We start from the raw sequence: 25,689 nt of genomic DNA on the forward strand, positions 1-25,689 counted from the left end.
GTTCCCTGCAAGTTTAGTTGCTGCTCCTGCCTCCTGATTAACTGCTAATGGACTTTTTCTAGTCATTAAACACCCTTGCCTTCTGCATACAATAGTAATCTCTGTCTTGCAGTCTACTTCTGCCATTGCAGTAAATCTGGTTGTGTTGTTGCCTCCCTAACAGCAGTAGCTTTATGAACTCTTGCCCTGTAGCATCATTCAGTACCTGTAACTGCTGGTATTATGTGCTGAGTAGACTTTTTCTATGAAGGGAAAGAATCAACATGGATCAGGTTAATGCTGATTGCTTCCTAAGAAAAATCTGCAGCCTTTGGCCCTTAAAACCTCAGATTAATGCCAGCTCTAATATAAATGGAAGTTAAATTATAAGTCTTAAATTTAATTTAGTCATTAGGGCCTTTTGTAATCCAAGGGATGGTCTGTAGGCAGCTATGTTGTGTGCTTGCAGGAGCCATTATTCCAAGGGGGTTTACGCCTGGAAATGGTCAAGTCAGAAATTCCCTCTCATTTAACTAGAAGCTCAGTCAGATTCTGTTTTGAGTGGGAAAACCTGCAGAGCAATCTGGATAACACAGGAGAGTCAGTCCCCCAGATAAGTGTGCAGGTGTGGCAACACAAATCTAATTGAGGCTGAAGTGTGTATATTAAAGAGGTTACAGTAGTGCATCAAAGCGTGGAGACTGTACTGTACACAAAGTACTGTGTTAACACCAAGAAATAACTTTCAGTAAGTCTTAAACAATGCTTTTTGTTTTTCTCCTTAGATCAATGTTCGAGTTGTTACTATGGATGCAGAGCTGGAGTTTGCCATCCAGCCAAACACCACAGGAAAGCAGCTGTTTGACCAGGTCAGTGGGGTTTGGTATGGGCTCTTGTTTAAGCTTGGAGTACATTTCGGACTATAGTGTTTTCTTAAGACTGGATTCCAAACCTACCTACCTTTCTTCTCTCTGCCTCCTAATCCAAGGGCCCTAGTCTGAGCTAAGAGCTCTAAATTTCATCACAATAAAAGAAAAAAAGCAAAAATCCTTGTAGGTATGTTATGTTCCAGTGAAACCTGTCTCCCTAGCAGTGTTGGATGGTGAAGTGTCATAAGGGATCTAAAATGTCTACACAGCACAGGTAGCATGTAAAAGATCACCTCTTGCTGTGAAATACAGCTTGGAACTTACTGAATTCTGAAGTTGAAATGTTGTCCCAGAATCAGGTCTTCAGAGGGCTGACAGATCCATCAGAAGCTGGGTTGGAGGTAGCCACATGCCACAGGTGTTTGCCAGACTGCTAGAAAACCAGTAGAGTTTGTGATCACTGCACAGCAGCTATAGCAATATGCCTTGTAAGAAGCCTCTGTGCAGCAGGATTGAGCAAAGACTTTTCCAGCCTGCCCCCAGGGGTTCACAATGAAGTGGAGGGCAGGAATTAGCCAAGACTCTCCTCCCATACTGCTATTCTTCCTGCTGCTGTATTAACAATATACAGTTCTGTTTGGAGATGGATCTACAAAGGTCAGATAAAGACAACTAAAATAAACAGAGTACTCTGTAAAACTGTTATTCTTTTCTTGGATAGCTTGCTCTTATAAAACTGAAGCAAGGCTGAGATTTCAGTAGAAAAACCTACTGTTACAGAATTAAAAAAAAGTAAAAAGTTTGCTTCTAGCTATTACTGCTGGAACCCTGAAAACCAAACCAAGAACTGATCTATGCAGACGTCAGTTACACATATTGAGCTGTTTCTGAAATGTTGCAGCAGTTCATTTGCGCTCCCTCTCTCATCCCCTGCTAGCCTTGGCAGCAAGGGTTGGCTAAGCATTGACTCAGATAGGCAGAACTGGCTAAAAATGTCCATTCCTTCTGAGTTTTTGTTGGTACCATTTTGTTTCAGTGAGCTAGGTACAATTTGCCAGGCTTTATGGTGACTGTGCACTGAAAAGTACTTGTCAAAACCAGACAACAAACAAAGAAGCAGAAACCAAACACAAAAGCCCAAGCCCCCAACAAAGGAAAACTTTTAGTGGGTCCTTGCAGAGAGTGAAAGGAGAAAATCTAATTATAATCACTGCAAAACTTCACAGTCCAAAATAGAGTACTACAGACTGTGTCTGGCATTAAATCTAACTTTCATTTCTTTGGATTATTAATGACATGAGAAAAACAAAGTATTCATCGACTGGAAATTTGGTGAAATGCATATGAAATGTGCATTTGTATGGAACCAGCCTTTATGTTTGACTTTCCATTCACAGCTGATCACCCTTGTATCAGTGTAACTTCCTCCACCAGCCCCTTCCATGTTAACCCAAACCAGACAACTCTGGTTTTATGTCTGAGAGTGCAAAAATGGAAATTATTAAAAGCCAGGTTTTTAAAAGCAATACCTTAGATCGGATAGTGTAAGTATGTCCTATGTCCTTTATGACAAGGGCTCAACAAGTATGTCCTATGTCCTTTATGACAAGGACTTCCCCCTCTCATATATTCACTAATGTTTATAGCTGCTAAGAGTCAGGGTCATCTCTCTGGCAGAAGAGAGACTGCTTTCTTGACCTCCAGAGATGAAGCACAAGATCTTGAGAACATGCAAAAAGGTGGAGATGCTTTCGTTCCAGGACACTTCCTGCTTGTTGTCTAGATAGTTCTGCACTTCTGGGGTCTGCTTGTTGCAGCACTTCTTGCTGCTGTTGGGATAGACTGTCACCTCATGAAGATCTGTTCCTTGCATCCTATGGCTTGGGTTTAATGCCTCTGTTTGAAAGTTCTTACCCATAGTCCATACCTTGTTATGGTGTACTTCTGCATATCAAGAGAAGACTGAGGTAGAAGTGCGAGCAAAACAGGGGAAGGTCAAGACTGTTCTGACATCCCTTCTTCACTTCTGCTGTGCAAGCCTTTTACTAGGCCCTTATCTTGGATGGAGTTTACATTCAGATAAAGCCTGTGGAGGCAACAGGTTTTCACAGGTATGGGGAGTGGTCCAAGTTGAAGGGCAGAACCACCCTGAGAGGAAAAGGGTGTTGAAGAAGCAGGCTATTTTTAAAAACCACAAGATGATCTCTTGGCTTGAGCTGTCAGCCAGCAAGGCTGCTCTGACAGTGCCCTTGAGCTTTAAACTTGGCTGTCATAAGTGTATCCTGCACGTAAGGTGAGTTATAGCTCCCTTTTATGGAAAGGGGGAAAGAGTGGAAAGCTGTAACTATGGAGTTCAGCTCTGCTCAAGCCAGACCTGTGTGGAGTTTATGCTGCAATGATCTGAGGTGTCCCAAGACCCTACACAGTGGGCTCTGCAGCTGGCCAAGAGGAAAAGATATTCCAGTGGAGGAGAGTGTGCCACTGGTGGTGTCTGGGAGTAAATACATTTCTGGCTGGAATGGGCAGGCATAAGATTTGCTGCTTTGTGCATTTTGGGGCTGGGGGGAAAAAGTTGACTCCCATCTTGACTGTGCCTTGGTTCTTAGTTTGTCCTTGGTTTGCTGTGAAGGAGGTTTACAGACCACTTCCCAGAATATAGGTGAAAACATTCATGACATTGTTCTTTGTATTGGAACTCAAAACGGCCTAATTGTGATGTTTAGCTTAATACATTCTCCTCCCTTGCTTTTGTGTTTAGGAAGAGCTTGAGGGCTTACAAGTTCTGCAAGTTTTCTAACTTGATTTATAGAAAAAGTGTACTTTCTCTGTTGTAGGAGACATTCAGAGGGCATGGCCTGATGCCTGCTTGATTTATGCAGCTCTGTTTTAACAAAATTGCCACACTTTTTTTGTGCAACAGGAAGTACCCCTGCTCTTCTGCTGGGTTGAGTAAAAGCCCAGCTCCAGCCCTTCTAAAAATAGGTGTAGTTGTTATAAACTTGTCTGTTCTGTGGGGAAACTAGCTGCATGGGGGGAAGAGGGGAGGGGAATTCTGGTCCAGTAAAGGCCGAAGCGCTTTCAGACCCTCGCTCTTAAAGTTGAGGGGTTTGGGAGCTTTTGTTTGGGTGGCTGTGGGGTTTGCTTGATTATTTTCATTTTTTTGACATAAACTCTAGTTAGATATGACTGGCCCTGCTGAAGTAGAATGTGTGAACTGTACCTTACTATATAGAGCCCACAATGTGTAGCTATGAAGCTCTCCTATTTCCTCAACTAGGCACTGGTTTCTGTATCCTTAAAACATTGTATTTGCTTAGTGGCATTTTTCCTGCTACCGTGTGGCTTTCTTGGTCTGCTGCTGTCACTAAACTTCATAGACTGCCTGTTATTGGACAGTGTCGTACAAACAGTAAGTCTCGGTGCTAATCAGAATGGTGCATTTCTCCCCATCTCTCTTATCAACCCCAGGAAGCTTCTGGCTTCCAGATACAAACTTCTGGAAAATTTAAGGGAAACCTAATGAAGTATCCTGAAGTCATTGTTTCTCTCAAGTCTGCTCTCCAGACCGAGTGCCCAGCAATACTGTAAATGGGGACAGTGAGACAGAGCTGACTGCAAACTACTGGGCTGTAAGAATAAGCAGTCCAAGAGCAGGAGGAAGTCAGGAACCTGTTAGGCCATCTCCTCCACTAAAGAAAAGGAATGTCTCCAAACAGGACTATTTTCACTAGTAAGTGTGCCATCCAGTCAACAGATGGTGTATCCAGGGATTTCATCTGGTTAGGATTAACACTGTGAAATTAAATCTATCCTGGTGTTGAGCCATTCCTTTGTTTGTGTCCTTCAAAACTGGCCTGTGTGTGAATTTTAAAAAAGAATTCCCTTGGCTGGGACTACTTGCAGCTTCTTTTAATTCTCAGACCCACACAGCAAGCTCACTGCAGGAGCTGTGTGAAGCATCCCATAGCTGCCTCCTCCAGCCAAATAGTCTTTGGTGACTGGCAGACAAAATCACTTGAGTCCTGCTACCTAGTTGTAGTTAGTACTAACACTATTACAGACCATCTCACCATGAGCTTTGGTGAAAGAGGTAACTTGTCTGCTTCACCAAATACAGTTCTGAGAAGATACAGTAGATCTTCTGGGGCAGAAGCTCCAAGTGCTGCTGGTGTACCAGTATAGCAGTTGGTGGCCTGTCACTTGTCCCATTCATCTCTCCCAGTTTCCCCAGAATCATCTTCTAGGAAATGTGTGGGACAAATAGCTTGTGCCATTGCTGTCATCTACTGCAGCTGTATATCTTTGTCAATGAGATTAAATAGATGAGATGCCAGATGAGTAGAGTTAGGCTGTTGCCTGCACCCACAGGCAATGCAGGAGTTGAGCATACCTGCCCCTCAGGTGCTCTGTTGCCTACAATAATTGAGTTTTTCTTTCTTTACCTTTGTGTTGCAGGTGGTTAAAACCATAGGCTTGCGAGAAGTGTGGTACTTTGGTCTTCAGTATGTGGACAACAAAGGATTCCAGACTTGGCTGAAACTTGATAAAAAGGTAACAGACTTTGGGCTAATTGCTGAGCAAAGGTTAACGCTTTTATGATTCCTGATGTGCTGTTGGCTGCAACTTTATAAACCTTGTACCTGTTGTCAGTTGTTCCTTAATTCTCATAACTCTAAGATAGTTTTAAGAGGTTGCGGTGTGACCTCCATGGGAACTGTTTGGGTGAGATGTGACATGGTGGAAGTTTACCCTTTTTCTCTATGTGAATTGCGGAAACCTTTATAGCATTTGTCAGATACACAGCAGCAGCTTGATATTATACTTTGGTTGGTTGAAGCAGCTATTCTTGCTGTGACTGGAGGAACACATGGGCTGGTGAATGGTTTTGGTCTCTGCTTATGCAGGATCAGTTGTTATGGTGAAAGAGAGGTCATTTCAAGGCTGGGCAGTTGCAACAGAGCACTGGTGCCTCTGATGTGCTCTTGTTTGTAGGCTTGCAGTTCTTCTGAGGGTGTGAACTGTTGTTCTTAATTGGGCAGTCAGTGGAGTTCCTGTTCTCTGTCAAATGCATGTCTCTGACAGCTGTTCTCTGTCAAATACATGCAGTACTGGATGGGTTTGCCCATCTGACACAGCATGGTAAATCATTCTTCAGTCACCAAGCTTTGCTGTGCAAATGGAATTTTAGTGGTTTAGCTAGAAAACATAATGCATCTCCCCTGTGTTCTCATACCAGTAAGCAGCCAGAATTAAGGGAATTCCAGTAATGAGTTGCCAGTCCCTCTCCTCTTAGGCAAATGCCCCAAATGCTTTTTTTTCTGTGCAAAAGCAACTTATTCTACTGTTTGCAACCCTGTTCAGTTGTGGTGTCACCTGTCCTCAGGTTTCTGCTCAAGAAATAAGAAAGGAGAATCCCCTCCAGTTCAAATTCCGTGCCAAGTTCTTCCCAGAGGATGTGTCTGAAGAGTTGATCCAAGACATCACACAGAAGCTCTTCTACCTTCAGGTGAAGGAAGGGATCCTCAGCGATGAGATCTACTGTCCTCCTGAGACAGCCGTTCTTCTTGGCTCATATGCTGTGCAGGCCAAGTTCGGAGAATACAACAAAGATGTGCACAAGCCTGGATACCTCAATTCAGAGCGTCTCATACCCCAGAGGTGAAGGAGTTGGTTGATGCAGTCTCCCTTTCTTCTGTATTTTTTAAAGTCAAGAATTTGCGCTCTAGTTAAATACAGAGTTTCATTGAAAGCATGCCTTTTTATTGAGCAGTATGCATTTGGGGGGTTACCTTCTTTTATTTCTGTGTCATACTAGAGTGTGGCTTTTGTGTTCTCTCCTTGGGTTGGTTAGGCAGAGGAAGTATTACTCTTAAATTCAGCTTTGCTTTCCTAAACATTGCTGCCATGCTGGTAACTGGCAGTATGAATTTCTTCTCTTCAGTAAGACAAGTGTTCAGTCAAGAACCTGTCATTTCTGGAGACAGCTGAGTTGTGTGGACTTAATTCTAATGCACAGTCCTAAAAGTCTTGTATCTGGGAAGCATGTCTTGAGGCTATGTAGTCCATCCCCACAAGGATAAATGTATGCTACCAGACAAAAGACTCCTGTTTACACTTCCTGATGCAGCAGTGTCTAATTCTAGGAATGACACCAACTTTTGCTTTGCGTTAACCCTCTAGTGTCTACAGTGTATGGTATTCTTTTGGCAGCATTCTGGTTGCGTCTCTTGTCAGGGACCAGAAAGGTTTGTGAAGGGGTTTTGTTCATTCTGAATTGCCCTGCATCACAGAGTACACCTTTGGACCGAGTGAGGTCTTCCTCTTGGTTTCAGGAAGGCTTCATGGGTGGGACTGATTTTTCACTGCCTGTAGCAAAGATCAGCATCAATGAATACACAGAACATAAAGTGTAATCTTCCTAATATCTATTTGCTTGTGTAGGGTAATGGACCAGCATAAGCTCTCCAGAGATCAGTGGGAAGAACGGATCCAGGTGTGGCATGCTGAACATGGTGGCATGCTCAAGTAAGTGTTTTGTGTTGGTCCTTAGACTGGTCACTTTGTTGCTGGTTGGTTACCTTAAGCTTGCAGTTCTACAACCAGCTTTTGGAATAAACTCTGGGAGTTGCCTGTCTGGGAACTGTTGGTGTATATCTTCTAGTCCAGCATTGAATCACATGATAAAACTTAGTAGGATATTTCACTGGTGCTGTGTGTCTTGGATGGCTTCCTGAAGATCCTGAAGCTAGGTGTACAGTGTATCAATGATGACTTTGAGTGGGAAAAAAAAATAAAAGGTGTAAGTCTGACTTTATGTTCACTGAAGCTTTTGCATTGGCAGATGGGGAAGGTTCAGATTCTGTACCTTTCCCACTGACTGTACCTTGAGGCAAGGATGGATACTGAGAGAGACGGGTGTTACAAATTTCCTGCCAGGACATACTATGGCTTGGTAGATGGAGCACTGTTTGTGTTCATAGGTGTAATAGCATTAATTTCTGAAGGGAATCACAAATGGTGAATGTTCAGTTTTAACTCCTGTGCTTGATGTGTGGGTTTACAGAAAGCTGCTTCTGACAGAGTTGTGCTTTTTGAGATAGTCAGCTAAATGAGAAGCTAACATGTGCCCTCCTTCCTGTCTCAACCAGAGAGAATGCCATGCTGGAATACCTCAAGATTGCTCAAGACCTTGAGATGTATGGAATCAACTACTTTGAAATAAAGAATAAGAAAGGAACTGAGCTCTGGCTGGGAGTTGATGCCTTGGGTCTCAACATCTATGAAAAAGATGACAAGTGAGGCTTTTGTTTCATTTCTAATCTTCCAGAGCAAAGGTCGGTGTGGGAGTCCAGGGACATTTCTCATTTACAGTATCAAGGCAAGGTCTAGAACTTGCTCATGTTCCAATTTTGGATCAGTAGGTGAAGCTGTGCTAGGAAATGAGCTTTCACATCATTTCTGTTTTCATGACATGCCTGACTTGCTACAGAGATGTTAGCTGTACAGTGCCATCTGGCAAATTGTGCACAGTTATAGAGCTGAACCCTGAACCAAGGAGTTTACCAAGTGTTTACTTGGGTCAGGTTACCCGGTATGCCAGAACTGGGTATGAGAACCTTATAGATAGGCTAACATATCTGCAGGGTGTTTGGACATCCAAGCCCATTCCTACACTGAAGTTAATAACAGATGTGTGTACAACTGCCTGGTTTTGAAAATGATTATGGGGTGGACACGAAACCAAAGCTGGATAACACCCAGAGCCCAGGGAGGAGTTAACCTATAGTTACTGTGAACGAGGAATGAAATGAGGTCTTCCTGAGGTAAAAAACTACTCAGGTAGTTTTAATCAGCCCTTCTCGTAAAGGCAGAGCCATTGCTAATTGGGTAGTAGGTGGGAAATGATAGACTACATCTATAAATAAACATAAAAGGAAGGTGAGAATAGCTGTGTCTAAGCCTTCTAGTCTCTTCTAATACTCCACAACTGAAGGATTGAAGGGGTGTTAAAATAGGTGTTTTTTAGACAAAGCATTGCTGTCTAGGTGGCTTCCCCCTGCCCCGTATGTTCCAAGTCTTAGTTTCTTGTCAGTAAGCTGTAACAGACTGTCCTTGTAATACAAAAGGGATTTTGCCTGTTCTATATCTTTTCTTCCAAAAAGCTTTGAATCCAACCCAAATTTTAATTGGAACTCTCTGGAGCTTCTGTTAAAGATTGCAGAGAGAAATGCAGTCTTTTCTGCAATGCTAATACGTGCTATCACCCAGAAAACAAGGAGTGTCACTTGAAAGAAAAGTAGTTTCGCTCATGTAATACTTCAGTCTTGAATGACTAGTCTTGCTATGTAACCACGGTCACGCAAACAGGTTTTTCGAGCTGCAGAAGCAGACAGAGTGTAGCCATTGACTGCAAAGAACTATCAAGAGTGTTTGCAAAACAAATACCATGCTGGAATAAACTGCTTGTTTCTGCTATAACTCTTGCTGCTATGTAATTAAGTCTTCTGGGCAGATACGGGAACTAGAAAAATAGCAATGTGTACTTCGCCTCTGGTTTATACGTGCAAAATTTGGGGACTGGGGCAGAGGTGAAAACACAAAGATTTCATTGTTGAAGCTCAACCATGAGACCATGCTATAGGCATATGAGCCTCTGTACTGCAGTGTGTGTCAGTGTCCTGCTTCTGGGTATCTTCAAACTTTTTCTACATTAAAGAGGAGAACCTGCAATAAAACTTCTGTTAATAGAAGTGAATCATTTTAGTTGTCCATCATGCTGCATTATCTGGGGTTGAAACCCTGAAGCTAATATGACAGAGACTGGAGTAATTAATCTTAGTCTATCAAATAATTTTCTTTGCAGTTCTTAATGTTACACACACACACATACACTGTTGTGTAATCTTGCAGTTGATTTAAAGGCTGAGTAATAGTAAATTCTGAAGAGGATGTATTTTATTCTTGATGTCCAATCTAAACAAAAATGCTTGGCTCCAGTGAAATCTTGCTATGTAGTAGCCTTCCATCTCTGTGACAATGAGTCAAATTCCAACCAAACTGTCATGTTTTCCCATACCAATGCGCTCCACAGGGAGGTTTCTTACAGGGTTTGAGTGTCTCTCTGTGGTGACAGATGTTTTCTCTATTAAACGTTAAATACTTGTGTCTTCATTTATTTGAAATAATTGTCAGCACTTCAGTGTGCCTAATGCATATATTGGAGGGGTTAGATAATAAGAAGATTGCTTGTTGGTATTACCATTTGTGTGAGACACAATTCTTAATTGTTAACTGTTGTCTTAAGAGAATATTTCTTCCCTTGATAAAAGAAGAATAAAAGAATAACAATGTGATATTAAATGTAAACATGGAAATATTTTGTTGGGGGAATTAAATGAATTGGTTACAGTCCAAGATGCAAGTCCTTGTAATATTAGAACTTGCTGCAGAGCTGGGCAGATATGTAAGGGTGCAGTACTGAAGTAGCTTAGAAACATTTGACCTCGCAAATAGCTTGGTGCTTTTTATATGCAAGAGTTCCTTGCAGCATCCCTTAAAAATATTTTCTTTCCAGACTGACTCCAAAGATTGGGTTCCCTTGGAGCGAAATCAGAAACATCTCTTTCAATGACAAGAAGTTTGTTATAAAGCCTATTGACAAGAAGGCACCAGTAAGTATATCTAGACTGCGTTCCTGGATACTGCATACGAGCAACTAATGCTGTTTCATCTCAAAATAAAGTAGTCTTTGGAGAGGATAAAGTTGAAGATATTCTAGGTGCAAAATGAGTGTTAGTATTTAGAGCTGTCTGCGCATGGCTCACTTCCACACTACTGAAAGAGTAAAAGCCAGTTGAGGACCATGGTGGTCGTTGACCCTGAACACTAGGGTAAATGGCAGTATATATGATTTCTGTGGAAGAACTGAAATGTAGCTATCTGTGAATGTTGCTTTTCAATACTTACAGATGTGTTTGAGAGTTACTGTAGTAAAGAATTAAGACTTACTTTGACCTGTTAAGAACACAAAGTGGAATAACTGGTATAGGTGGATCTCATTCTGTCAGTCTTGTGAAACTATTGGAATAGTTGAGAAAGGCCTCCTCTTCTCTTCCCCCACCGCAGTACTTGGCCTTGGTGGGTGAGTACACCCCTGAGAAGTAATAAGCTGTTTGGCTTTGTCAAAAGGTGATGGCTTATGAATTTCTTTAACAGAAAAAGATCCTCACAGTAGTTTAAAGGGTACTCATGCACAGTGTGCTGCAGGGCTTTCCTCCAGATAATCTGGCTTTTGAGGGAGAGGAGCTTCTTTCTGTGATGCTGTTAGTGAAAGCCAACGAAACTCCAAAGAGGTAAGAAGCTGGTCTGTCAGGCATGCGTTCCTCAATAGAAGAGCCTCTTGGGCATGTTGTACACATTGTAAAGTATTAACCCTGTTTATGGATCACAGCTTTGCATCCACTCCCCAACAGTAAATCTGACTCAGTTTGAAATTAGAAGCTTGCAAGAAGCTGATACAGAAAGGTGTTAACATTGAAAACCTCAATTGTGTTTCCTGCCTCTGTCTCAATTGCCCTTTTCCCTCTGGAGCTGAGTTAAAGCTATGCCTGAAAGAAGAATTTTTCTGGACAGTAATTCTGAGCACTCAGGAAGTTGTGTGGGTCTTTTCATATGCTTGTGTCTCCTTTGAAAAATGCAAGTAGTATAACTACAACACCATAGTCCCCCCAAGATGTGGGTTGGAAACTCCCTTTAATTTGGAGAATTCCACATGTCAGTGTTTAAATGGACTCTAATGTAATGGGTAGAGTCCTGTGGTATCTTGCCTAGAATAAACTTCTTAATTTTTAGGCCTGTCTGCCCACACACTTCAACATCTTCAGCACATTGTCAGTACAATATCAAGCTAAGTTATGTGCGACTGAGGGAGAGTGGCGATGAGGAAAGGAGGTGGGGATTCTTCTGTGTTATGTCAATGTTTTGTCCCTTTTTTATGGCCTTAAATGGTAGACGCAGCCACTGCCTGTGCCCTCAGTATTTACCTCCACAGAAGTGAACCTTGCCTCAGGGTGGAACGTGTTCATCACAAAATACACAGTTTTCAAAATTACTTGTCAGGAGGTTGGATGAATAAGCTCATGGGTACAGCAGTGTCAGACTGGTACAGCTCAGAATGGCTCTGGCAGGATTTCTGGGGGGTGGGAAACAACGCACTGTGCTGACTGCCTCTTCTGCATCAGTGTGTGAACTGGAAAAACGAATTAAAGAAAACTAGTTGTTGTCAGCATATTCATGGTCATCTTAATAGCACTTGAAGAGCTTTTCATTGCTTTTAATGTAACTTCTAGTTTTTCCAGAGATAAAACCATTCTATGATTCTACAGTTTTATTGGAAGGGACCTTAAAGATCATCTAGTTCCAACTCTCCTGCCGTAGGCAAGGACAAAACACAGCCACAGCTTGTGCTTCTGAGCTCAGGCATTTAAAAACATGATTGCTGCTGCCATGCAGAATTGACACCCTGTTGTGCCCCTTCTCATTTCCACCCTTGCTAGCAGCAAGGCAATCCATGGGAGAGTGATTCTGAGGAATGGGTGCTTGCCTACTGCCTGTATCACTGTCCTCACAGTACTCAAGAACAGGCACAAAGATGAAGAGTTTATTCACTGTGTAAGCTGAGACTGTGCTGTAAACTTGTGGCTGTTGACTCAGGAAAAACCATCAGGCAGGTGATGACCTTGGCCGTCTGTATCCTGTTCTCAGATTGACTTCCAGGAGATCAGTCTGGTGTGTAGTTATTATAAAAGCCTGGGTAGAACACAGATAACAAATTTGGGCTGTTCTTTTTGTGGAACTAACCAGAAATTTTGGAATATCTTGTGTGTTGTCATTGCCTGCAACTTAGTATTCAAAATAACCCTTATGTTTGCTGGTTCAAAAAAAACAGCTGCCATTTGACATTCCAGTAACAGCATAGGTGTGCTTAACTAGGAAATGCCATGGAGAGGAATTGCATCAGAAGGTGTTTCTTCTCTTTCTCTGGAAAAAAAAAAAACAAACAAACTAACCCAAAACCCCACAGATGGTGCCTTGAATATTGGTTTAAACAGATCAGGAAATTCTACAGTTACTTTAAGAGTCTGTAATGCATTTTTAGTTTAATGCTTTATCTTCTGGTCACAAGACTTTGCCAACTAAGAAACTAACTACTCGGTACTAGAGATCGACGAGTAGTTGGCCAGATGGTTACCTGCCAACCCAGGATCTTCTGTGACAATCTCCACAAAGACTCCTCTAAATGGAGATTGTTAATTTTCTATAATGGATACCTTTTCTAGAAGAGTAACTTGTCGATTCTATGTAGACTTTAACTGAAGAACGTAAATAACAGTTGTTTTAGCTTCAGATGATACTGTCAGTCTCTACTGCTATATTTAAGTGGCTTGCATATGTGTCTTGATTACAGTGAAGTTAGTGGCAAGATGCTGGGAGAAAGCATGCTTGGAAAACTGACTGTCAGGTCTCTCTTCTAGGACTTTGTGTTCTATGCCCCTCGTCTGAGAATTAACAAGAGGATCCTGCAGCTTTGCATGGGCAACCATGAACTGTATATGCGGCGCAGGAAGCCTGACACCATTGAGGTGCAACAGATGAAAGCCCAGGCCCGGGAGGAGAAGCACCAGAAACAACTAGAAAGGTGAGCTTAAATACAATCAGCAAAAATGGGGTGGCAGGGATGAATGCTGGTGCCACAGCAGGGCTTGGCAGGCAGCTGTACCTGCAGGGCAGCTGGCAGCAACATGGCTTTTGCAAGGAAACATGCAAGTAAAGGCACAGTGGGCTCTTATGTGGAGAGAGGGCTCTCTCTGGATCCTCCTGAATGTTAGGATCTGATTTATGTGTTGGACCAAGGGATGGTTGGGAGTAAGGAAGAAGCCTTCAAGGGTGCAGGCGAGTATGCTGTGAAGAGGAAAGAGGGGACTGGGAGGCCTGTTATAAGCACAGAAAAAAGATTAGTGATTCTGTTGGACTTCACTACTGGCTGCAGGTTGCTTAGGGTTCAAGAAATCATGATGCTTTTCTCCTGTATTTGTGGCTTATTTGCCATCATTCCCTCAGTGCTCTTGTTCTTATGCCTTCTTGGCTTCCCTTACAACAAGGTTAGATCTCTGCTGTTGTACCAAGTAGATTTGCAGTACCCAGTCCAGACTTGCAGTGCCAAGTCCAGTTTTTCTCTCTCTGCATGTAGTAGCGATTTGGTGTTCTAAATTTCTGTGGCAGGCAACTAAAACAGAAATGTTTTTATGAAGTGGGGTATCCAAAACTGAGCAAAAATTCTGAAGTGATGAAGGAACAAGCTATATCTATTTCTGTCTTCTGGCTCTTGTTTTGTGGCAGTTGCTTCCTACTGAGCTGCCTGGAAAAATGCCCAGCCAGCATTCTTGTCTGGCTGTACCTTAGGTCTCAAAGTGAGCTTCAAGAATGAAATCTGTTTCTAACAGGCAACAACTAGAATATGAAAAGAAGAAAAGGGAGACAATTGAGAGGGAGAAAGAGCAAATGCTGAGGGAGAAGGAGGAGCTCCTGGTGAGGCTACAAGAATATGAGGTGAAGACTCAGAAAGCAGAGAAAGGTAAAGTACTTGTACCAGACCATATGTATTGTGCTCCACGGGAAGGTTATGTGGGTCACTACCTACACCTAGCCTAAACCCTGGTGACACTGGGATGTCTTTACAGGGCTTACTGATAACTGTCTATGCGGATAAATACACACTTGCACATACTGATACCAGCCAAAGTATGAAAGTAGTATGAAATCTGCCAATTGTATTTGGGAACTGAAGGGCACTAACTTGATTTCCCCCTGTTCCCAAGAAGGTTTAAGTAGTTTGGCTTCTTCCAGCAGGCAGTGAGCGTTCAGCTCTCAAGTACTTTTTAATTAACTCCTAACAGAAAAAGTACTTTTAGAAAGAAGTCTTTCCAGTGAAAAGGAAGCTTCTGTTTCAATGCAATTCGAGATAACATCTGGTCCTCGCAATTAAGGGCACCAGAATCATGTCAGTGCTGCAGGCTTCAGTGCAAATATCTTGCAGAAAATTGAATCATGTGCAGCTGACTACTTCTGAGTTCAGTTACTTGATGTGTTACACAAATAATTACTTTGAGGTGCACAGTGAAGGGGTATTGCAAGCAGGAGTGAAGTGCTTGTCATGACTTCTGCGGTTACCTAGGAGACTGCCTGTAGTCCCTTCGCTTTGACCAGGCTTATGCATTAACCACATTGATTCATCTTGTTCCAGAGCTCTCAGATCAGATCCAAAGAGCCATTCAGCTGGAGGAGGAAAGGAGACGAGCCCAGGCGGAAGCAGAACGTTTGGAAGCTGATCGTTTGGCTGCTCTGCAGGCCAAAGAAGAGCTGGAGAGACAGAATATGGACCAGATAAAGAGCCAGGAACAGCTGGTAAGACCCAGTCATTTTGAGGGTAAGAGAGACAGGTGTGTTAATATGCCCTTTGAGTAAGGTAAAGCCTTTTTCTCCAGAGAAAAACATGGTGAAGTAGTAGACCCTGTGATAACATCATTGTGGCAGTGGTTTCTGTCATGAGCATTCTGCTTTTTAAGTCTTAAATTCTTATTCAGTCTTTATTACAGTGAAGGGTAACACTTGGGTCTTTTCTCAGTCAATAGTGTTTGTTTGCTCTGTGTTTTGTTTTTTTTGAAGAGTCCTTGTAATTCCAGTTTTATTATTCAACAGGCTACAGAGCTTGCAGAGTATACAGCCAGGATTGCACTTCTTGAGGAGGCGAGGAGGCGTAAAGAGAGCGAGGTTGAAGAGTGGCAAATCAGAGTGAGTATCAGCTTTACGAAGTTGCTCTGGAGCTCTGCACTTGAGCAGAGCATACCACAGTGCTTAGCCTGATATGACTTCTCTAAACGTGCAGACAAACATCTGTAGGCCAACAGCAAAGGGCAGACTTGTGAGGAATGTGCAATGTCTGTAAAACACCTTTCTTTCAAGAAGCCCTCAGTCAAAATTCAAAATTGAAGCCTGTATGAAACCTAAAAGTGTAATTTTAGTCTTGGAGAGATGGGGGGGGAAGTGGTACATTGTATAAATGAGGTATTTAATCCATGATGCAATGTCTGAAAACATCACATCAATCAAGAGAAGATGCCACACTGTGGGTACCAGTCCCGAGGAGTGTGTGCTGTTGTCAGTGGCTTCCTGGCACCTGGGTTGGGAGAGTTTAATTGGATGCACCAACCCCAACCCATGCCAGGCTCAGCATGCCTGGTTCTCCCAGTGCCCTTTGGCAGGTGCTGCAGACAGTGCAGGAGGGCAGAACCTCTGAAGCAGCATGGAATCTGACTACCCAGTACGTGATTGCATTAAAATGCCAACCATGGTACCAGAGTTCTTGCTCTGTGGAGCCCGTATCTACAGCCTACAGCTCTTCAAATGGAGTGCAGGATGAAGATAATTGTAGATTCCTGCAAAATTGTTCTTCCTGGAATGTGTTGCATTGGAAGATCCTTTGTTCAGATCCCCTGCATATTACACAATTACATAGTGGATGATAGTACTACTAGCAAAAATGTTTTGCTTAAGACCACAACAGTGTGTCAACTGCAGAGATTTAATTCCCTCTTCTTGCTTTTCATAGTAGATTGAAAAAAGCGGGGAGACAAATGTTAAAGTGTTAATTAAGCTGGTGTAAAGCAAGAAATGCATTTAAAACTATTTTTCACTCTCTGCCCAAAGGCCAAGGAAGCTCAGGAAGATCTGGTAAAGACAAAGGAGGAGCTACAGCTGGTGATGACTGCTCCACCTCCACCCCCACCACCTGTCTATGAGCCTGTTAACTACCATGTCCATGATAACTTGCAAGATGAGGGATCTGAGTACTCTGCCTACAGCGCAGAGTTCTCCAGTGAGGGGATCCGGAATGACCGCAACGAGGAGAAGCGCATTACTGAAGCAGAGAAGAATGAGCGTGTGCAGAGGCAGCTGAGGGTAAGACAGTGGAGTAATTGAAACAATTGTTCCTGGAAAATAGACCACTTAACTGCTTGGCTAAGCACACAAAGCACAATAGTTTCTCTTCATTTACAGTTCCCGTAGGCAGTTGGAATTAAATACAAGATCTACAATAGTTACTGTCATTGCCCAGGCTTTGAGTTTACTTATTCACATTATCCATAGGGTTTATGGAAAGCATGTGTTGTATCTCCATCATTGTTAGATTGCTCTGTCCAGTCATTAACAACTGTCAACTCTCACCAAAGAGCACTGCTGTCACCAGCTGAAAGCTTCACATGTATAATCTGTATCTGCTGTCCTTGATCTTGCAGGCACTGACAGATGAGCTGGCTCAGGCTAGAGATGAAAACAAGAGGACCCACAATGATATTATCCACTCAGAGAACATGCGACAGGGACGTGACAAGTACAAGACACTGCGGCAGATCCGGCAAGGCAACACCAAGCAGAGAATTGATGAGTTTGAGGCAATGTAATTCTTTGTAACAAGAAGGAAGGACTGTGGAGAAGGCAGATCTTAATGCTGTATTCTTGTTTTGGGGGTGTTTTTGTTGGGTTTTTTTCCCTGAGGAGGGGTCACTGTATGAGATGTAACAAGTGTTCTTTAAAAACCCTGAGGTGTTTGAATCTCCCTTTTATTCTGTACCTCCTATTAAATTTGATATAGTTGAAAACTCATGGTACCACTGATCCTGGTAACTTGCTCATGCCTTTATTTAGTGCCAAAAGGCCTTAGGTCACATCTCCAAGTAAGCAGGTGCTGGATTCAGCTTGGTCTAAAACTAAGTGACTGTGGGCAAATTTTGTGCCATATGTTTCTGTATTATTAGTTACAGTGTAAAGTTCAACAGTTGCAAAGACAGGTTGTAGAACTCCGAATTTGCAAGCCCTGTATGTATGTGTGCATGTGTGTTTATATACCCTGTTTTTCTCCCTTGGTCTTGATGCCCACAGCCTGTTCCCTACCCCATGCACACAGAAGAGCTGACACCACCTCAGAACTGCTCTGTGTAGAAATTAGGCTTCTTCTGGTTGCTGCTCTCAACTGGAGAAACTCTGCAGTGATGGCACAGGGACACTGACACCCTCCTCGTGTAACACCTAGGCAAATATGCTGTTGGAATCTAATACACTCCTGTGTTTGTATTCCAGCTTCATTACTGATCAGTTATAGTGTAGTATTTATATATATATATTAAAACCACGTAATTTGTGGATTGCAGTAGCTTAAAGGGAAATAGTTTTGCTCTGTATATTTTGTTACTTTTCAGATTAAATAAGACTTGCATTTGTAAAAATGCCTAAACAATGCTTAGTCTGATACAGTGCATTAACTGATTATTTGCTACAAAGCATTATTTGTAAAGATCACTTTTTTACTTAATGAAAACTTACTACATACTCATGATCCAATAGATACAATTTTACTGCACCTGTTTTTCTAACAAATTTTCTAATTTTTTTAAATGTTTGATTTAAAGTTTCAGACTCCAAAGATGAAGGGACTGCTTGTTTATATCACAGCTGTATTCTCTCTAGTAGAGAGCATTTCTGTGACCATTCCTTCCCCCCCCCCAGGTTCCCCCTTTCCTTGAAAATCTGTTAGAAAGTGAGATACAGTATGTTGTCAGCTCTTTTCTTCCATTTACACCATCTCTGCTGCTTTATACTTGAGTTGAATTGTGTGTGGTTTTTTATTTGCAGCAGCAAACATCTAAATAAAAGATCTGCAAAGTAACAAAGCACTTGGAGTCAAATGGTTCTTGTGTGGGGCATATTTTGTGTCAGGCATGCATTTTCATCTAGTTCCTGAGCTTAGCATATAACTCTCTGTGTCTTTAATTCTTTACTCCTTAAAAGCCACGTTACCTGAGAAGGAATAAAGGAGAGTACTACCTGTAATGGACTGAGGTATGTAACACAGCACTTGTTACAGTTGTATAAAGTTCCTGCTCACTGTAACACTGCAGTTCACAGGCAAAGTGAATGGACACAGCAGCTGGGCCTTAAGCTTACATGAATAAATTACAACCCTAGCTAAACTCCTGTTCTGTGTGCCATATGGATCAGACTTGTTAATACTGTCTTACAGCTGATAAGTACAAGGCACTTAGTTCAACCACACTTTTCTATTAACTGTTGTCCCTCACTCCTGCTGAGGGGTGCAGGACAATTCCTTCAACATACAAAACATCAAGATGAGAGTGAAGGCAGGTAACTTTAAGGTAACAGTTATTTTCCTCTAAGACATATTCCTATCTGTGATTAAAGAATGACAGTTATATGCCCAGAACTAGAATGCTGCATCTCATCTGGCTACTGTTGCCTTGTCACCACAATGCATTTCGGAGTGTGTCATTCCCAAAGAAACCTTATACGCCAGATAAGACACACAGATAACAAAGCTTTAACCTGTGGAGTAATAAAACCTCACACACTTTCAAATGTATAACTCTATGTTCCACAAATGCTGGACTAGGTATGCTTGCAGTGTATCTTTCCTCAGACCTGAGAGGCATATGCTATTTGAATTGAAAGCTTCACACATGAGGAAAGCTGTTGTGAAGTTCCCTTATGATTTAAAGTTTTCCTTGTTTGAATGCAGTACAAGTGTAAAGTCCATCCATGTGTTTGGTCTGCAGAGTACTTCCTGCCATTGGAGCACTGACTGAGAAAGGGCTGTAGAACCAAACCATTCCACTGCAACAAAGCAAAAGGGAAGGGCACAGTTACTTTTCACTTGGTCTTACCCAACTGACTGGACAACAATGAACCTGTTTCTTTAGCTGTTCTGTAGCTCCTAAGGCATTAATTGCAATAAATTGTAGTCATATTTTGAAACATTATTGAAATCCTGTTAAACTAGAATCACTTACTAAAGAATTCAGCCTGCAGCAAAGAAAGAGTTTCTGGTTATATGACTAAAAGCAAAGGAGCAAGCATGTGTATTAATACCAGCATGGCACTAGGTCTCATGCTGCGGTTCATCCCCAGTCACTTTAACGCATTACTAGGCTTAGAGCTTGAATAGTCATCTTCCCTCAGGAGCAGGTAGCTCCTGCTCTGGCAGAAAGGAAGATGCTGGGTAGGACAATCAAAAGTTCACAAGGCAGCTTGCACAGCACTGAGTTATTAGTGATAATACTCCCTTAAAGTATGTGTTGATACCATACCACAGTGTCTGAGCAATCTTTTTGAGCCTTCCATCTCAAAACTCTCTGGGAAGACAGACTCCATGAGGCAGCCTTCAATTAAAAGTGAAAAGGGGCCTATTCAGTGAGCAGAGGGCTTCTCAAAACTTTCTCAGCCTTGAGAGCAAGCTTCCTCACTAGCACATACGTTAGAACAGAGCCCAAAACTCAGATGTGCAATAGCCCTTCTGAGCAAGTTTCACTGTATCTCCCAGTGACTGGATTGTTTTGTGGACTAATAAGCACAAACATAAGGAAGGTTGGAGTCTAGTAGGTCATTAGTTCTTGTGCTTCCTTTTTATTCAATAGTATTTAAAATTAACCAATGCATAGGAAACAGCTCAAGGAACTGACCTTAAAAATTTATTAATGGAGCTCTAGATGAGTTAACTCCACTCAGCTTTTCTATGCCTGCCTTAGCATGGCCAGGCTTCAGTCCTGTAACTTACCATGTTAACAAATGGCTTTCCTGAAAATTCCCACTGGCAACCTTGAGCTTTTGCAAAGACCTGAACTAAAGGACATGCAGTGTTTCTTACAGGATCAAAGCCCAAGACTGCAAGGTGCACACAGAAGTGGGTGATAAATAGCATAGTGTAAGTATTATTTAGAATGTAAAGTAAATGAACTTTTCCCAATTTGCCTCCAATTTTTCATGATAAAGAACCTACTTGCACCAAGTGTAGTTCCTCCTAGGAATTGATCACTTGAGCTGGAAGTTGACTGGTCCCAGACAGTCAAGTGTAGACATGACTGCTGCAGCTGAGCTGGGGTCACACCATCAAAGACAAACAAATGATTCCACTGGGGACAGGCTTCTTTCTTCCAGACAGGAGACTTCTGCTTTACCTCTGGTTGGTCTGGAAGGATAAGACAACTTCCCCAAAACGATTAGAGTTCAGCAAGGTTACTGATTTCTCAACCAGAAAACAGAACATTTGCAATAATCAACCAGGGCGCCCTTTGGTTTGCTTTAAATAGTACGAAAGTTCAGCTTAAGTGCAAGGTAGAACATGGTCCCAATGTGTTTATTTTGGGACTTGTTCCTTTTCCTGTCTGCCTTCAGCATGGGTGCAAGTAGGCTCTTCTAGGCTGTCTTCCTTTTGCTGTCACTGACTGCTGAAGAAATCTTTACTCCCTGTTCTCTCACCCAATTCTGCCCAAAACCTGCTTTTCAATAGTTAAATTTCTGGCCCATTTCACTGAAGATCGGTGTCACAAACAATGAAATGGCTTTACGTGATGGTGGAAATGTACCCCAGTATTATATTTCCAATGGCATCTGGTGCTGGACAGTAAGAAAGTAAAATGATCCCACATGCAAGTTACTCAGCAGACTGAAGAAAAATTCAGTCCTTCTTCTTTTAAAATATCTAAAATGAAGAGGATAAAGGTTCCCTTTTAAATGTACCCAAATATATATTTAATTCTGTAAAGGCACACATGAAAAACAAGAATTAAAATACCCTCTGATTGGCACTACCCCAACCGCACCCCCAGTATCTAAAACCAGGTACTTAAACTAGTGACCTCTGAATTTTAATGACATGAGTCACTACTGAAGTTCCATTCAGGACCCAAAGAGCCAGTGGGCCCTGTCACTGCACTGTTGAATGCAGCTGTTGTGCAGGCACCCAAATGCCACCATTACAAGGAACATCTAAGAGTGGCAGACAATGCCACTTTCTTGGCCCAATCTCCTACTGAAAACCCGTTAACACACATTCACACAGAACGTGTATGACATTTTCTGTTTGAATTGTTAGGTCTCATACATACCCTATAACAAATGGGTTCGGCATTCCAGCAGCTCTCAGCACAGGCAAGTTCTTGGCCCCAGTTATCACAACCTGAAGCTGGCAGCTGGGAACGCCTTGGTCTTTTCTTCCTGCAACAAGAGCATTTATCACATGAAATAACCAGTTAGTTCAGCCAAAAGCTTAAGATGTTGCTATCAGTAAGCAGGAAAATGCCTAAGTGGTACTACTGAGATAAGGACTCACAGTGCTAATGCAGAATCACTTGGATCATTTGAAAGATTTTAACCTGTTTGTACAGGGTATGAGTCACACACTCCCCAAAAAGGCAAGCAATGAGTGGCAGGTTGCTTTGTGATTCCTGTTCCAAAGACCAAGCTTTCTGATGTATTTGTATAAAGTAAATACAGGGCAGTACCTACAGGAGTGTTTCTCTGAAACAAAGCCAGAAGCAGGAGAAACAGCCAAATACAGTGTGATTCTGCTCCTCTGTTACAGCTCTAGTTATAGAGACCCAACACACAGACATGCACAGGGAAGAAAAATTAAAGAAAATTGGTAACTTTTGGGTCATTTGGAAAAGGAAACAAAATTAGCCTAACAGCTAATTAGATCTTCATAGTGGCCTCTACCTTATGCTGTGGTCCTGACACCTGAGAGAGTAGAGCTCTGAACATCTGTATATCTCACTATGATTTAGGAAGGCAATTTTCCAATGAGGTTGTCCTATCCCTCCTCCTCCCAAGATGTTTCTTTTACTCCACCAGCAGGTGCTTGCTCTGACACACTACAGCAATACTTAATGTATCTTACAAGTCTTTCATTTCCAAAAACTGAATCCTGACTGTACATTTTGACCCAAACACCTTCTAAGTGAAAAAATCTCTCTTAAATGAAACCACTGGAGCAAGCTAAGGGTGGTGGTTGGTACTCTTGCAGCCATTTCTTTTCCACCTTTTCCCCAAATTGGCAGACTCCACCTTGGGCATTAAATCTGCACCACCTCCAGAAAAAAGTTTACGAGCAACACTATGACTGGCACAAGCTTCCCAAACAGCTGGTTGCATCATAATGCTACCACTATACTGTGCAGCTTTTGTTGACGTTAAAAAAACAAAGATGAAGTTGGCAAATGTCTGGATCTTAATCAATTTGAAATATAATGCACCACAAACCACTATTTGCAGTAGCTGTTATACCCGGTACAGACATGTTAGATGGACACATTGCTAGTCCCTCATCAGTCTCAATTCTTTTCTAGCCAAGGGATCCAGCATATATAGTGATGTATGCTGAAACATTTTATACCTTCAAACCGGAAATTTTTATACTGAGCTGGTGCTGACAGTCTTGCAGACACGAGCAGTTCACCACTGTACTCGATAAGATCATATTCAGGCTTTTCAAGCTGCAGAAAGGAACACACAGAAATTCACATTACTGCAACCATTCTATTCCACATCCTTCTCACAGTTTATTTATGTTTGCAACATGTCCTTCTTAATGGGCTGGATTGACAGCATTTTTCCCTCCAATGATCTCAGAAGGGTGATATTTTTCATAGCTTTTACTACATCTTGTTTTTAAAATATAACTAAGCATGAAAACTGAGAATCACCTTCGGCTTGAGCTGGTACCAGCTGAACAACTGCATTGAGTCCTCTTGAAAATCCCATGCTGCCAGTGGAATCACCACTTCCCCCAAAAACACCCTGTATTTGAGTGCTCCTGCATGCCACACAGAGATCTGAAGCTGCCGACTTCCCAGCTGGGAGTATTCAATCTTGTACTGGAAAGATAAATATTATTTAGAGGATGAATGGAGGCCCATTCCCAGGCCAGCCACAGCATGGCTGAAGGCATCTGGATACAGACAGAACCATGCTGTCTGAATGTGCTTTGCAATCTGCATATTACTCCACTATTTAAATGTTAAATAACACTCATCCAAATATGAAATAACATTCCAGGAATACCTTGACCTGCCTTGCTAAAGATTCTGGTTGTTAGTTCAGAACTTGAAATAATTCTTGCCCATTTTTGCTGGTGGGGTTTTTTGGGTTTTTTTCCCCCCTCTCTCCCTCTTTCTGTTAATACACTCCAAGCAGAATTTGGCTACTCTGGAGGCCAGTTCAAAACTGAGATGCCTAACAAGGGTGCTCAACTTCCATTCTGATCAGGGGACATATACTCAATGCAGTCAGCAAGAAGAAAGAAGTAATTCAGCTGATCACTAATTACAGCCCTGATCTGCTCCCAAAACATAGTTAGAGCCTGTTGAGGCATTGTTGGGTATCTAACATACCCATATAAGACTGTAAATGTGATACCCAGCCTAGAGGGAACCTACATCCACCTGGGCTGGAAGCTGGAGGCAAGGACATCACTATCCATACTTAGGCTGCTGAATCACAGGCTGGGTGTAAGCTGTGGAACTAATCACCCTGGGCTCCAGTGATTCTTAAGAGCACCTATACACCTCTTACACATGGAGTTACCCAAATGTAGGCACCTTAATTTGCAGCTGAATCTCACCAAGTTGGATCTTGGTATCATTATGTAGTTTACCTGTCCTAGCACTGTGATCTGCTGACCATTTCTACTACTCTGGATAAATTAATAATTAAACTAATTCAAAAGACTTCTAACAAAACTATCCTTAGTGTTCATACAGCCAGTTCAGGCATGGCTCTCACTTTCCTTTTTCAGTTCTGCATTATTTGGCTTAGAAAAGGGGCTATAACAATTAGGACCAGTTATTCCAACTTCAGGATTTTTTTTCTTCCAGCTTAAACCCTATATACAGACTTCAGGCTATATAAGAGTTATGTACATTACTTGCATTTTTTGTTGTTGCTACGGAATTTTACAAGGGTCTTTTCAAATATATTGCCTGTTTCACTCACCAAAAATTCTTGCTCATACACGGCAAAAGATGGGGGTAACACTGAAGCTTTTGTGTAGTTCAAGGAACAACAATAAAAGCTTTTCCCCTCCATTAACTTTGTCTCCTATCTTTTCCAAGACAACACATTACTGAAGAAGTCATCATCTTACATACTACTGCAGCTCATTAACACACACACAAAATCGATATGTAGTGATCTGAGTACAAAACTGGAGCTGGGAACAACAAAACTAATCCAACTGTCCATCATATTTGAAAAATCATGGCAGCAGGTGAAGCTCCCGATGACTGGAAAAAGGGAAATATAACCCCCATTTTCAAGAAGGGGAAAATGGATGACCCAGGGAACTACAGACCAGTCAGTCTCACCTCTGTGCCTGGCAAAATCTTGGAGCAGATTCTCCTGGAAGGCATGCTAGGGCACATGAAAAACAACAAGGTGCTTGGTGACAGCCAGCATGGCTTTACTAGGGGGAAATCCTGCCTGACCAATTTGGTGGCCTTCTATGATGGGACTACGGAACTGATGGCCAGGGGTAGAGCGGTTGACATCCCACACAACATCCTTGTTTCTAAATTGGAGAGACATCAATTTGATAGGTGGACCACTCAGTGGATAAAGAACTGGCTGGATGGGCACACACAAAGAGCTGTGGTCAATGGCTCAATGTCCAGCTGGAACCTGTAACAAGTGGTGTGCTTCAGGGATCGGTGCTGGGATCAGTCTTATTCAACATTTTTGTTGGTGACATGGACAGTGGGATTGAGTGCACCCTCAGCAAGTTTGCTGATGACACCAAGCTGTGTGGTTTGGTTGATACACTGGAGGGAAGGAGTGCCATCCAGAGGGACCTTGACACGCTTGTGAGGTGGGCTGATGCCAACCTTATGAAGTTTAACCATGACAAGTGCAAGGTCCTACACCTGGGTCAGAGCAATCC

General features: G+C 42.3%; 2 protein-coding genes across 2 annotated transcripts in view; one reads left to right on the top strand and one right to left on the bottom strand.

Annotated features, from left to right (window-relative positions):
• The window catches only part of EZR (ezrin), a 35,678-nt gene extending 17,041 nt beyond the window's left edge, over nucleotides 1-18,637 (top strand). Inside the window, exons 2-13 of the mRNA XM_005150053.3 lie at nucleotides 765-848; nucleotides 5,304-5,399; nucleotides 6,232-6,506; nucleotides 7,290-7,373; nucleotides 7,997-8,143; nucleotides 10,423-10,519; nucleotides 13,382-13,545; nucleotides 14,351-14,481; nucleotides 15,151-15,311; nucleotides 15,606-15,698; nucleotides 16,614-16,865; nucleotides 17,204-18,637. Coding sequence (XP_005150110.2) covers nucleotides 765-848; nucleotides 5,304-5,399; nucleotides 6,232-6,506; nucleotides 7,290-7,373; nucleotides 7,997-8,143; nucleotides 10,423-10,519; nucleotides 13,382-13,545; nucleotides 14,351-14,481; nucleotides 15,151-15,311; nucleotides 15,606-15,698; nucleotides 16,614-16,865; nucleotides 17,204-17,368 — 1,749 coding nt within the window. The 3' untranslated portion in view covers nucleotides 17,369-18,637. The remainder of the gene's footprint in view (nucleotides 1-764; nucleotides 849-5,303; nucleotides 5,400-6,231; nucleotides 6,507-7,289; nucleotides 7,374-7,996; nucleotides 8,144-10,422; nucleotides 10,520-13,381; nucleotides 13,546-14,350; nucleotides 14,482-15,150; nucleotides 15,312-15,605; nucleotides 15,699-16,613; nucleotides 16,866-17,203) is intronic.
• SYTL3 (synaptotagmin like 3) overlaps nucleotides 18,530-25,689 on the bottom strand; it is a 30,325-nt gene continuing 23,165 nt past the window's right edge. The window contains 5 exon segments of the mRNA XM_034060297.1: nucleotides 18,530-19,592; nucleotides 20,755-20,960; nucleotides 21,863-21,971; nucleotides 23,149-23,248; nucleotides 23,459-23,629. Of these exon segments, the coding sequence (XP_033916188.1) occupies nucleotides 19,465-19,592; nucleotides 20,755-20,960; nucleotides 21,863-21,971; nucleotides 23,149-23,248; nucleotides 23,459-23,629 (714 nt within the window). The 3' untranslated portion in view covers nucleotides 18,530-19,464.

This window comes from Melopsittacus undulatus, chromosome 3 (assembly GCF_012275295.1).
Source record: "Melopsittacus undulatus isolate bMelUnd1 chromosome 3, bMelUnd1.mat.Z, whole genome shotgun sequence".
Taxonomy (NCBI): Eukaryota; Metazoa; Chordata; class Aves; order Psittaciformes; family Psittaculidae; genus Melopsittacus; species Melopsittacus undulatus.